This window comes from Centroberyx affinis, unplaced genomic scaffold, assembly GCF_046629955.1.
Source record: "Centroberyx affinis isolate AG114_WGS23_722 - 3 ecotype Tasmania unplaced genomic scaffold, CSIRO-AGI_Caff_v1 ptg000767l_1, whole genome shotgun sequence".
Taxonomy (NCBI): domain Eukaryota; kingdom Metazoa; phylum Chordata; class Actinopteri; order Beryciformes; family Berycidae; genus Centroberyx; species Centroberyx affinis.
The window spans coordinates 218,844-232,443 of NW_027279377.1; the positions used below are offsets into that span (position 1 = coordinate 218,844).

A 13,600-nucleotide genomic window follows, 5' to 3' on the forward strand; every position below is an offset into this window, starting at 1 on the left:
TCTCTTCTTTCGTACCTTCAAATTTCTGAGCTTTAGTGTTTACAGCTTTTGGTTCTCCAGTTGACTCCATCTGTGAAACTAGGCTCTCCTTTAAAAGTACATTGTGTCTGTCCTTTTGTTTTGCATCGCTGTCTTTCACCTTCTCATCTTTTGTGAAAGTTTGTTTGGGTTCCTGTTTAGTGTTCATCATTGATGTCTTCATCTGCTGATCCGCTTGCTTTATCTCTTTATCTCCACCCTCTGCATATTCTTTCAAAAAGATCTTAGATTCCTTTTTTGTATCAACTACAGTGACTGCATCAGGGAGTACACTACATTTTTCTGCTTGTTCTTTCTCTCTCCGCTCCTCCTCTGGAGCTTTTGTGCCTACTGTCTCTAGTTCCTGTACCAAGTTAGAATTTGGACGTTTGGATTCCGTTGATTGAGCAGTGTTTTTCTCTGGCTTTGTAACCTCCTTCTCATCTTGGTCTTTAATAATTCTGGACTTGAGCGCCTTTTTGGTGCTAACTTCAGAGTCAGTTTTCTCCTTTGCAGTCACATTCACCAAACTCCTTATCGATGACGCCTTTGTTTTAGTCTCTTCTTTGGTACCTTCATCATTCTGAGCTTTAGTGTCCATCTGTGAAATTATGCTCTCCTTTAAAACTACATTGTGTTTGTCCTCTTGTTTTGCATCGCTGTCTTTCACCTTCTCATCTTTTGTGAGAGTTTGTTTGGGTTCCTGTTTAGTGTTCATCATTGATGTCTTCATCTGCTGATCCGCTTGCTTTGTCTCTTTATCTCCACTCTCTGCAAAGATCTTAGATTCTTTTTTGGTATCGACCACAGAGACTGCATTTTCAGGGAGTACACTTAATATTTCTGCTTGTTCTGCCTCTCTCCACTTCTCTTCCAGAGCTTTTGTGTCTACTGTCTTTGGTTCCTGTTCTGAATCACGCTGAAGATGCTTTGCCTCTGTTGAAGGTTTCTCTGGTTTTGTAACGCCTTTCTCTACTTCATCTTTGAAGCTTATAGACTTGAGCTCCTCTTTGCAACTGGTCTTTGAGTCAGTGCTTTCCACTCCTGCTTCATTCAGCTTTTCATTTTGTTTTGTGCCTTTCTCCAGTCTCTTAAGTTCTTCTGCCAAATTCTGTCTGACTAAAAAAGGCTCTTTGTCCAGCTGATTCTCAACATTCTCAGCAGATTTCAGAACAATCACAGTCTCTGTTTGCATATCCGAGGCCTTTTCTGGTTTCCTGTCGATCTCCTCTTTGCCTTCTCTCTGTTCCTCACTGGTTTTCACTGAATCCATGGCTAGATTAGGGGACAAACTATCATCCGCTAGACCAGTTAAAGTTGGCTCTTCTGCCTTGGCCAGGTTAGCATCAACTGAGACCGCAGTGGGTGTGGCTGTAGTTGATTTTTTCCCATCAGTATCTTGTTCTTTTAATTCCTTTAATTCAGGAGGCAGATTACTTTTGCTAATCTCTTCTTGTTTTGATATGACCTCATCTGCTGCTTTCAGGGAGGCATTACTAGGCACAACACTTTTCTGATTAGAGTGGGTCTTGATGTCACGGTGAATGTTGTCAGTCACCACAGGTTTAGCTGACGTATCCATTAAATCCTGATGAGAAGGTATAATGTCCCGGGCTAACACAATACGGTTTGGCTCTGAAAGACTTTTCTCCTGGATTGAATCCGGGTTTATGTTACTTATTGGCTGGTTTATCTCTGACATGGGTTTGTCATTTACTTTGACTTGAGAAGATTCTGGCGGTAATATTGCTTGTGATTCCTGTGTGGTGACGTCACTTTCAATGTGTGGTGCATTTGCAGGTGGAGACTCAGATTCTGTTTGTACTTTGGCCTCATGCTCTCTTCCTTGGCTATCTGTCTCAGCATTGCTTGCTTGACTGACTGGTAATTGAGCTCCAATTGTTTTTACAACTTCACTGCTAGGCACTGCCGCAGGTGTAGGGTCCGTTACTGGTGTAGCTTTTACCTGAGAGTTTGTTGTAATAACTGCGTCATCGCCTTGTATTGTTTGAATTTTGGAAAATTCTTCAGCAGTAGGACTGGTTATGTTCTTCACTAAATCACTTGTCTCTATGGCAGCCAGTTTGTCTGTCTTGATTTCACAGCTACTGGACTGGTCATCTATTTTTGTAATTTGTTTTTCTTCCACTGCTGAGCTGACCAGTAATATATCTCTTTGCACAGACTTACAATCAAACTGAGATGATAATCTATCATCAGTGGTCTTATCCTTCACTGGGTCTTGCGGCTCAGTGTCTACCGCCACAGTATTTTTAGACACTTTGACAGCTGTTTTGGAGTCCTCCAGCAGAGATTTCTGTTTAGATGTGGATGTGGTTGAGGAATTCCTGGTTGGGGAATCTTGAAGTTTTCTGGAGTTAACTTTGATGGGGCTTTTCTGACGCCGCATAGGAAGCTTGCTCATAGAAGATGACGGGTCACTTGTATCCCTCACTGGACTTTTTGGGCTTTGTTTACTGGTGGCAGATAGGGTGTCACTCTGTTTTCTAAGCTTCAGTGAGCCAGCTTTCTCTCGCTTGGTGGGAGGTGGAGAGGGACAGGAGGCGGGTGTGTCGCTCTCCTCCTGGCTAATGCTCCTTTTGGAGAGATGTTTGGGCAAGATTGTAGGCAGCTTACTTCCTGTTGGAGACACAACAACAGTTTTAATACAACAAAATGACAACATGTAAGCTGAAAGTTCAATTCAATCACTACCTTAAAACATGAGCAACTATTGCTCCAAGCTGGAGACCATAGAAAAAGTATTTAAAAAAAACTCTAATTTGTTATGTTATCAAGAGACAAAACCTAGAGCTCCTCCATTGACAATCAATTGGAGACTGACAGTTAACACTAGAATGTTTGAGCTTTGACATCCAAATGAGGTTTATTTAAGATATTAACCACAAACTGAAATTTAAACTGTTTCTATAAAGTTGCTTTTTCATTCACTGTCAACAGAGGAGCCCAAGGATTGATGTCATGAGTCTAGAAAATCTTGGGGAAAAAAAACATCAGTAATCAAGACTGAACAGGATCACAGAAATAACATATATTAGCTGTTTTCTGATGGATTTTTTCTTACACATAACTGTGCTGTCTTACCCTTCTCAGGACTTTCAGAGTCGAGGGGTTGAATCTCAATAGCAAGGCTCTCCTCGGGACTTGTAATTTCCTGCTGTTCTGGACTGGCTGGCACGGAAGACATACTGCTGATACCTGGTTCTGTCTCACCCACAATCTTTTTACAATCGGTGCCACTAGTTTGAGGTATTTCATCATTCTTCTTCCTTGCAGGTGATGAAATGGGTAGCCGGGTCTTTGGTGTCATGGAAACACTGCTCTCCAGATGTGCCTGTCCCCGTTTCTTGACGTCCGCGTTGTCCCTGTCAGTTGGTTGGGTCACATTAATACTCCTTTCCTCATGGCTTTTCTCCAGTCCATTTACAAGTTTCACATAGTCCTCAACTGACTTTTCTTTGGTGAGCTTTGGTATTGTCCTGGATGGTGCTTTTGTGGGGGAAATTTCCCCTGACGGAGCTTTTTCCCCTTTACCTTCCTCAAAACTAGATTTTCTGCCAACTTTGGTTTTAGCAGCTGTATATTTCAATAAAATTTCTTTGGGTTTAGCTGGTCTCTGTGGTTTGGAACTGACCACTGACCCAGAGACATCAGCCACTGAAGGTTTATCTGGTGTCACTGGTGATTTCAAGTCCATATCTGATGTTGATTTTTTGGGGATTCTAGACTTAGAGCTGGTTGTGCCTGAAGGACTGCTGGTGCTACCTGGAGTGGCTTGGTCTTTTAACGTGGGTGACACAGAAATTGTTTTCTCATCCCTATGTTCCTTTTGTGATGGGACATCACTGGAAGCCCCCACTTTCGTGCTCTCTATGGAACCCTTCCCATTTGCTGTGACATTTTTGGCCTTGCTTCCAACTGATGAAGACGGGCTCTTTGCTCTACTTGCTGTGGTTAGCCTAATCTCTGCTACTGCTTTAACCCCTCGTTTAGGAGGTGCAGCCTGGTTGGCCCCTTGGCCCCTCAGCCCCGACGCCCCAGCTTGTGGCTTTGGTCTGTGCATGTCTGAGGTTGCAGACGTGTCATCAAGCTCTGAGGCCTCCGGGTCTGTCTTCGGTGAAATTTGTTTAGCTAAAGGCACATGAGTGTTTGAGTCAGAGTCTGTAATATAATCTGTTGTTGTGGTAGGCTCATGTTTAGCTTCCTTGGTCGCTGCATTGATGTTTTCTAGGCTTGGTGGTCTGAGGAGAGAGATGGAGAGAGAGAGAGAGAGAGAGAGAGAGAGAGAAAGAAACAAAGGGAGAGTGGGACGGAGACAGATAAATACCAATTAACTTTAATGCCATTACAATCATTCAGTTATTGCAAACACTGTTACCAGAAAAATCTTTAGTGTAATCAAATTTCAGTAGGACATACCTGAGGTAAAATTAAATGCATTCTTTAAATAAGGAACAAGGAACATGTTTACATCACCTGTCGCAACAAAAAAATCTACATGCAAGTAAAAATAAAGTAAATCTACTTTCACATTCACACTTACGTGAAAGTCTTAAGTGAAAAAGGGAATTTAAACTTGAGAACTTTCTTTCAATTTCAAGGGCAGCTCCCCTTCTTACAATGTTTGACCTATGTGAAATTAACAGTTGAAAATCTGTGCTCAGTCAAAAACTTCAGCTATGCAAAAGCAATACCCTGCAGTAGTTATGGAGCTATAACTCAATCCTAGTGTCCAAAGAAATTCTTGGCATTTTACAGGTATGTACATGACCTGCAGTTATCTTAGCTATTTTAATAGAGAGCAGTACAGTGCACATTCACTGTAGAGGAGAAGCCCTAAACTCAAACAAGGTGTGCAGGCAGCAGTCACCAGTTGCCCATCCAGTTCTGTAATGACTAACTAATTCAGGCTGTGAAAAGACGCCATATGTAAACACAGCAAAGGTGACCTTGATTTGAGTTGAAATTGAAACAAAAGTAATCACAGCAGTTATAAAGTTATGACTTGATTTATTGTGTACTAATGAAATGATTGGCCATTAAGGAATTTTACTGTAAGTGTAACCTATGGCGCATACATTTGTCATCGGTGCTGTATAATTAAATGTGCTATATATGAATATTTCAGTGACTCTGTGCAGTTTCAGCTTGTATTGTTCTCCTCTGATACAATGGGGCATGGGAACTCAGAGCTCAGGTTGCTTCCAGGCCTCTCTCTCTCTCTCTCTCTCTCTCTCTCTCTCTCTTTCTGTCTCTTTCTCTCTCTCTCTCTCTGTCTGTCTCTCTCTTTCTCTCTCGGGATCAAAGCGGCTGTTACACAATAACAACAGAAAATTTAAAAAGACAGATACTCACAATTTCTCCTCCGTTGTTTCGGAAGTCTTTGAAGTTGAATCTCTGCTGAACTTGTCTCTCTCCGGATGTCTCTCCGCTTGCTCGCTCACGTCCGAACTTGGCTTCTGGGCAGAAACCTTGTGCTTCGAAGGCAGTTTCACAGTCTTGCGCGTTACACGAATTTCTTGGCTGTCCTGAACACGACTCTTACTTGAGTCTGGGCCAACGTCAGGCTGTTCTGGCTGGGTCGAGTTTGTTTGGAACTCCCCTGAGATGGGTGCCAAGGAAACGGCTGATTCTGGCTCCCTGCCACTGGACGCCAAAGTCTCTGAGGGGGTAGAGGGGCTGTCTGGAGCGCCCTGAGTAAACGAGTCCTCCACGGGAATCACTGTGACGGGAATGGCCAGCACGGGAGGCGAGTCCGCTCTGAAGCCCTCCTCCCTCCCTTTCATTACATCCCTGTCATTCTCCCCCTCCCCCTCCCCCTCCCTCTCCCTCTCCCTCCCCCCCTCCCACTCCTCCTCCCCTCCCAGGTGTGTTTCCACCCATATGGCTTTGTGGAGCTGGACAGGAGAAGCGCTCCTGGGTGCTTCTGCTCTCTCAGGTGAGGGGCGCCCTGTGGTGGTCGCGGTTTCCCCGGACGGGCCGCTGGTGGATCTCTGAGACTTTCCCCTGGCTGTTGAGTTTCTCCTCTCCATGTCTAGAGAGTCTCCAGCGTCCTGCGGAGGCTCAATGGGATCTGAGGTGGATGAAGAACGAGAACTGGTGTCTAAAGTTACTCCCAACGTCCCTTCACTTTTTAGAGAGTTCTTTTTGGACTCAAAACTTATAGAGGTTAAGTTAGGAGACTTTGGGGCCTTGGATGTCTTGGATAGGGGGATTTCAAATGAGCGCAGGGTGGTGTGGCCCACTGTAAGGTCCCCACTCGACCCCTCTGAGTTCTTCACGATGGTCTCTTCCAGATGGACCTGCAGCCTCTTGCTTACCTCCACCACCACCGATTCCGTTAAGCCCGGTTCAGAGCTGAAATCGGCATTCGGATATGCAGAAGCTGCAAGGTCAGAAGGGGTGGGAGTCACATTCCCAGAATTCCTCTCACCGCTGGCTGTGCTCACCCTGCACACATGCACCTCCCTCACGCTGCTTCGGCCGCTGCTGTCGCTGTCCGCAAATGGAAGCACTCCTTCATCTGTCAACAGGCTTGCGCCACTGGGGCTGGGGCTGCTACCATGCACCAGCACCTCCGGCCCGGTTGCCTCGCTGTCTTTTCGGGAAGGAGTTGGGGTCTTCAGCCCGTCTTCCTCTGGGGCTTGGGGAGAACGCGGGGACAGCGGGGAGGCCGGGGAACTTGCAGAACTTCCATCGTTGGAGGCGTCTGACAGCTGCCTGCTCTGGCTCCTCTTTCTCTTGGTATTGAAGAAGCTGCTGATACGATCAAACACTCCCTTCTTCTCATCCGAGCTCTGAAAGAGGACAGACAGAAAGATAAATATTCAGGTGGGGAGAGCAGATGGCACACCCGTTGTTTTTGGCTTGGTTCAAATAGAAAGTAGAACACGAATACTGAAAGCTATGCTCTTCAACAGGAATCTCACTGAAAGCCAGGCAAGAAAAACAGATAACAAACTGATGCGGTTTCTTCCGAGCCACGCTTTAAATTAGATATCTTCGTGTCTATTCCTTACAAAAAAGATTTGGTATCATCATGTTCAAAATCTGTACAGTCAAGTCAAAGATAGAACGTGCTGATGGCAGACTTCCTGGTGCAAAAACAACACGGTGGGAAAATGATCAGGCTGGAGAACCGGTGGAATGGAGATATAAAATTTCAGTAATGCCCGGCTCAAGAGTCAGTTACCACAGGTATTCACATGAACAGAAGAGAATGAAGGCCAACAGGAAAGACTTGGGCCAGGGGTCCAGGTGGCAAACAAATAAACACTGTATACATAGTATTTTATTACTGAATGTTGGAGCGGTATACAATGTTAAACAACAGTAGTTTCCAAATACTTGTCTTTCTGCTTGTACGGTCAAACAAGGTTCTCTATTTATAGTATTAATTTTGTCCAGTCAAATTTAACCACAGTTTAGAATTCGACTGGAAACTTTAACTCAACATCCCAGACAGCAGGGAAGCAGTCACCCAACAGGAAAACCATCCACTTGACACAAAAAAGAAAAAGAAAACACCATGTCTGCATGTTACACACCTCGCAAACCGTGGCTGTCTGTAGTCACAGAGGAACTATAGATCACAACATAAAAACAACAGTTACATACCATTTTGACTTGTTGAATTCCTTTGGAGTGCTACATCCAATTTATCATAGACCGCAAAAAATAGTAGGCGAAAGAAGTTAATGTTTACATTTTGTAGATTGTCCCTTAAACTGGATGATCGCGCAAACTGCTCATAAAGTTGAAAGCGTGAAACACCGGTGTCCTACTTCTGAACGAACGAACAGTCAATCCTCTCACAAACAGACAGGCAGCGTCGTCCACATCTACTTGTGTGTGTCTAGTGCTAAGAGGCCCGGCTTCTGAACAAAGGGTCTAACTGGAGGGCATGACTTCTTTTGCATCACAGCTGCAGTGTGAAAAAAAATATTGTGAAAGAGCTTTCGCATGGCAAACAACCCACATTAATTCACCATCCAGAGAAATAGTGAGGGCGTGGATGGACCTGCCAACGAAAAACCCCACCCTTCCTCATACTAAACCTGAGCAAATCAATAGGCTTTTATTATCCACAGTGCCCATAGGTAGGAGGGGTACAGCTTGTGTCAGATAAGAGCAATAAACGGATCATTCGTGTTTGAACAAAATATAATAAAGAATAAAAGGAGCCACAGGTATTGCCATGATACATTACTATAAAAGTAAGATCAGTACTGTTACTTTGACCAATATGTTCAATCCGGTTTATCTCTATCCACAATTGCCAAAGGAAGAGCTTATTTCCCAGATGCTCTGTCAGTAAAACACGAGTATTTCAGCTTCCCTACACAGAACACTTTGCAAACAGGCAATTTTTCCACCATAAATCCTGTTTCAACACACTTCATTCCTTTGTTTTCCAACAGCCACATAATTCCACTGAGCAAACAACAGGTAAAGACACACAGCTTGTGGCTGGGCTTTCCAGTTCATTTCTAAACAGACAGAAATGCAAGGACCCTACTCAATGAACACAGCAAAAACTGGTAAAAACAGGCCCGATCCACTGTTGTTTCTGTGGTGATATATCGTCAAAACTGTCATACCTCAGAGATGTTTCAATTCAATCACAATCCCATGGTGATGAAACGACAGAAAGGAAATAAAGAGCATAAACTATTTCTTGTGTCCAGTAGATGTTACAACCTTGAATGACTACCTACCGTTCCTGTGTGCATAAAGCTACTAGCACAAGCTATCCACTAAGCATTTCCCTAGTAATTACTCACTTACTCAGGTGACATTGTCAGGTAGGTGGAGATACAGTACCATATCTGTGTGCATTAAGGTCCACTTCCTTATCTGTCAGCCTCAGATGATAACAAAGATCACAGGCACGAAACCTCACACACAGGAGCACACACGCGTACACAAAATAATGTTAATTATAATCAAATAGTGTGGTGTACTGGAGCTAAACAAAAGGGGGTTATGCTTTTTCATCTCTCTCTCTCATTATGAAAGATAAAAGTCAGACTCATTGGTATACACTCTAAATATGACATGCTTGATTCCTGAAATTCTATAACTTTTCATAACAAATATGAAAGGTGATTGTTATTTCCAACTCCTACACTAATACCGAGCAGAGCTGGTTTGACGAGTTTGAGACTATGGAAAACAGCCTAGGGACAATTAGATCCCATAGAATAATTACCCCCATTAAATCACCCACATGATATGTGTGTCATCTTATCTTAAAGGGGAAGACCACTGACTTCCAGCCCAGAAATATGTTATTTCTATTACTGAAGACGGTTTAGTCTGTATCAGTGAGCGTTCACCACTGTCCCCTACAGGCAGAAGTGAGAGAGAACAGCTTGAAATGGTTCAAGTCTGAATCTGTGGTTTCACGCAGCTGTGCAGCTCCAGAGATAATGAACTGGGAAGGAGAGGTAGCACCCAGTGGCAGCACCCAGGAGGGTTTCCAAAGTTCTAGAACAGGTAGAGTCTAGTGGTTCTCTCATCGCTAACTAGGAAAGAACATTAAATAGTCACAAATACTAAATACAATGCCCTAAATGATTGAGAACATATCACTGTTGTCATGTGGAAACCTTGTTATTCCAATTTTAATCAGTTCCATGTTTCCACTTCTATTGAAGTGATTCTCAACCTTTTTCATATCAAGGACCCCTAATTTAGTCCACATTAGAACCATGGACCCCCATTTGATGAGATTTTGTCTCTCTGACCCAAATCTGAGAATATTTTTATTGTTAGATATGATTTTGTCCAGAACTACATGACTGTCTGTATTGTAGGTAGATAGATAACAGAAAAACTATTATCAAAACAGTCATTCTTCTACATTCTCTAATTGTGTTAACTAATTGTAAATGAAATAATGCTGAAGTTTAACAATTCATCAGTTTGCTGGGGACCCCCTGGAACCCCCTCAAGGACCCCTGGTTGTCCCCGGACCCCACGTTGAGAAACACTGCTCTATGGGTTGAGAAAATTCTACCATCCTTGAGCTTATAAAACCCTGTCCAACCCCATTGGATAAATTCAAAATACATGGTGGTCAAGCTAAAAACAAGGCTGCTTTTCTCAGCTCCTGCAAAGTTTTTGAGATATGAGGTTTTCACCCAACAGTGGCAATATGGAAATGTGAAAGGGGGGGACAGTGAATGCTTTAACATGACAAATAAAGTTCCCTGCTCTCACGAATTGATCGAACCTCAGTGAGGCACTGAGTCATAAGAGCCGGAAGAGTTGAAGGTGTTGCACCACTAACTGATTAAATGTATTAATTGTCCCCTTTATTTAACCATGCAGAGGACACCTTTCAGATGGACTTTGTGCTAATTCATTGCTTTGATTTTGATAAAAATGAATCATCCTTAAAAGCTATTTCAAACAATCAACAATCTGATTAAAAGAAGTAGATGCTGTAAACCTTTCTAGTTACCATAATTACACTGCAGACACTTTTAAAAAATATATATAAATAGGTGGTTACTTGTTGCATTACTCATATTTGAAAGGAACAAGGCATTTAAATCGAATTAAAATAATGGGTGATGCTTGTTGACAATAACAACACTATTCAGTTCACAAGTATGCAAATTGGAATAAATTGTTCAACTGCATAATATATAGATTGTGAAACTACAGTACTACTACTGCAATGATAAGTAGGTAGTAATCGATAACAGCTCACATTTTGAGTGAAACCTTCCCAACGCTCATTATAAATGTGAAAACACACTTTTGGGTGTGAAGAAGACTGACCTTGAAGAATTTTGAAGGCGAGGTGGGGCTGTTCGGCTGAGCCATGTCCAAGCTGATCACAGAGCCGGTGTCATGAGGGTCCCAGTCCGATTCTGTCCGGAAACTGCACTCCGTGGACACACTCATCTGGTCATAGCTCCTGGTGGAGAGAGGCAGGAAATGGAGAGAGGGAGAAGAGGGGAAGGGGGGCTGTTATATCATCAGCCTTTGTTTCCCCATCTCAATGTTATGTTATTATTATGTTATGCAATATCCAAACCGCTCATAACAAAACCTGCGCCAAAGCCTTTATGGACATCTCTTGGAAAATATTTTTTTTTTCAATTTAGTTGTTCATTTGTCAATTTTACATCAAAGTAAGTACATGAACCTAACATAGTTTCTTTGTTATGTTCCTCATAAGCAACATGCAAATAAAGCCTCAAAACCCAACCGCTTCCTGCTCCAGTGTGAGGCTGGGTGTGTTTTTGTTCCTAGGTGCACCGACACCTCTAGCTGTTCTTAGGTGCATTGAAAACCTTGCACTCCGTCTTTGTTTTCAGTCGGTAAAAACAACCAGAGGAGGGAGAAAATGCTGGTCAGACAGCATTCACCCCGCAGCGGCATAACCATGAGTAACGCCTACGTGCCGCTCAGTTAGAGTGCCAGCGAGCATTCTGGGACACGCGTGCGACATCAGGAGGCCCATCTATTTCCGGGAGGGCCGGTTTTCCGTCGCTGCAGCCAAAGTTATTCAGCTGACTCCGAGCATTAAATCACACACCCAACCTGGCATCAAGACTCCTTCATAGCAGAATGGCAGACAGCTTTCTACCAAGAACAAACACTAGACGTGTGCTACATTTGTACTTTAAGGAATGCTGTACTGTAGCGAGTGAAGTCATATGACACAAAGCCGCTGTTCCAGTGTTTATATTCACAACAAAGGGATCAAGGTGCAGGAACGTGGCAGCCTCTCGGTTTGATATCATTAACTGCACCGTGACAATGCATAATGCAACATATCCAGGTTTCAGCACTCGCTTTTGTCAGTTCAACAACACTGCATGCGTGTTGCATTGTGGGATGGGTCAGTTAGGTGAAAGGGAATGTGACCATTTTGGGCACCCAGTCCACTGGAAATCATCAAGACAGAGTATAAACTGCAATGCTGAAGGCAGAGGAAAGTTACTTAATGTTGGCACTTCCCATTTGGCAATACATTGGCCCTAACCCCAATCACTAAACCAAGACATGAGACTTTGCAGTACTGTGTTTCCCCACAAGGAGGCAGTGGTAGATCACTTTTCCAGTGATGCTGACTGAGTAGGCAGACTTCTGTATAATGAGTCACAAAGTCAACCTATTTAACAGGAATTATTGTTATGCGGAATTTGGTCTCTTAGAGTGTGCCAAGACTTTGAAGTCAGGCTGCATTGTTAATGACTGACTGTATTGACCTAGGCAAATATGCTGACTGATATGTTGATCAAGTGTGTACAACCTACCAGGACCAGATGTTTGGTATAAGAACAGACTAGGAGAATAAAGAAGAGGCTTACTACATGTCAAATTATTCTGTTATACTGAGAATACAGACAAGAGTGGGTGTAGAAGAGTGTAGTTGTGAAAAGCAGCCTCCAATCCAACAACATGGGATGAAGTCAGAGTTAGGATGATATATGGGACTGTCCTTGGATGGTTTTGATTAGGAACTGTCCCTATTCCCCAGAGTTATACTGTGCTTGCAAACAGTGGATGGATTGAGGAGTGTCTAGAGTCCTATCAGATGTTCTACAATATTTACATTCTTTGTGCGAGGCTGAGCTGTAGGATGAACCACGCCTGACCTAATATTATGATTCTTCCCCTGTGTTTAAGTTGCTTTTTGCTAAAATAGGCTTATCATTCTGATCTTGCTCTTAGGTAGAACTAATTAAACATCATAAAAATGAATTAATAAAGACAGGTAAATAAAATATGATTTGTTCAATGGTACACTTTTATCTATTAGGACATTCTGTTTCCTTATTATTTGTGCTCTAGAAAATGTATTTCAGAAGTTATTGTCTTTGGTGTGGCAAATTGTTTTGGCTAGCTGCCCTTAAAGGAAACCTCCCCCCTCAGATACAGTTACACTGTTATATATCATCAATTTGTCATAGTGATGTTTACCTTTTTGGTGTACCCTCTTTCCCTCAACCTGCCTCGTCTATTTCTAATTCAGTTAGTGATTTCCTACATTTCCTATGCGTCCAAAACACAGTATGTCTTCTTGTGGCTGCATTGCATTCTGGTCTATTGAGGCTACTTTTGGGGAAGAAATGGTCTCTGTCTCTTCTACAATGGATTTTGTCTATGTATGATTGCTGAATCGACACCAAAACCAAACCAATGTTTACTGTTGATATTTTAGGTAGTTTCTTCTTAGAAGCTTTCTGCTATCAAACACCATTGTAGCTGCAATGTGACATTGCGTCTATGTTTGGCCTGTTATCCATGGGACTAAGAAACATACACCACCAAACAAATAAATGGGACCAGAAATGCAAGGTACATGGCCAATAGCTGATTTTTAATAGTGTGCTTTAGGGTGGATTTTTCCTTTTAGATACCAATGTACAAATACAATGTGGAACAGCCTATGCTTTGTTTTGTAAAGCTCTATTTAGGCTTTGCAAATTTTATATAATTAAATTTCAGAGTTAATAACAAAAAAAAAAAAATAACACACATGCATGCACACAAATGAAAAAAATAGTGAGCTATTGAGAAGGCCTATGGGGTTTGG

The 13,600-nt window shown here is 42.7% G+C and overlaps 1 protein-coding gene across 1 annotated transcript; it reads right to left on the reverse strand.

Annotated features, from left to right (window-relative positions):
- Positions 1-747: 747 nt before the first annotated feature.
- On the reverse strand, positions 748-10,969 carry LOC139644660 (serine-rich adhesin for platelets-like; the record flags this gene model as incomplete). The annotated part of the gene is made up of 5 exons (XM_071520107.1): positions 748-789; positions 1,487-2,658; positions 3,124-4,280; positions 5,395-6,836; positions 10,831-10,969. Coding segments are annotated over 5 exons (3,952 nt in total), but the record flags the coding sequence as incomplete, so codon positions are not given.
- Between the last annotated feature and the right edge of the window lie 2,631 nt (positions 10,970-13,600).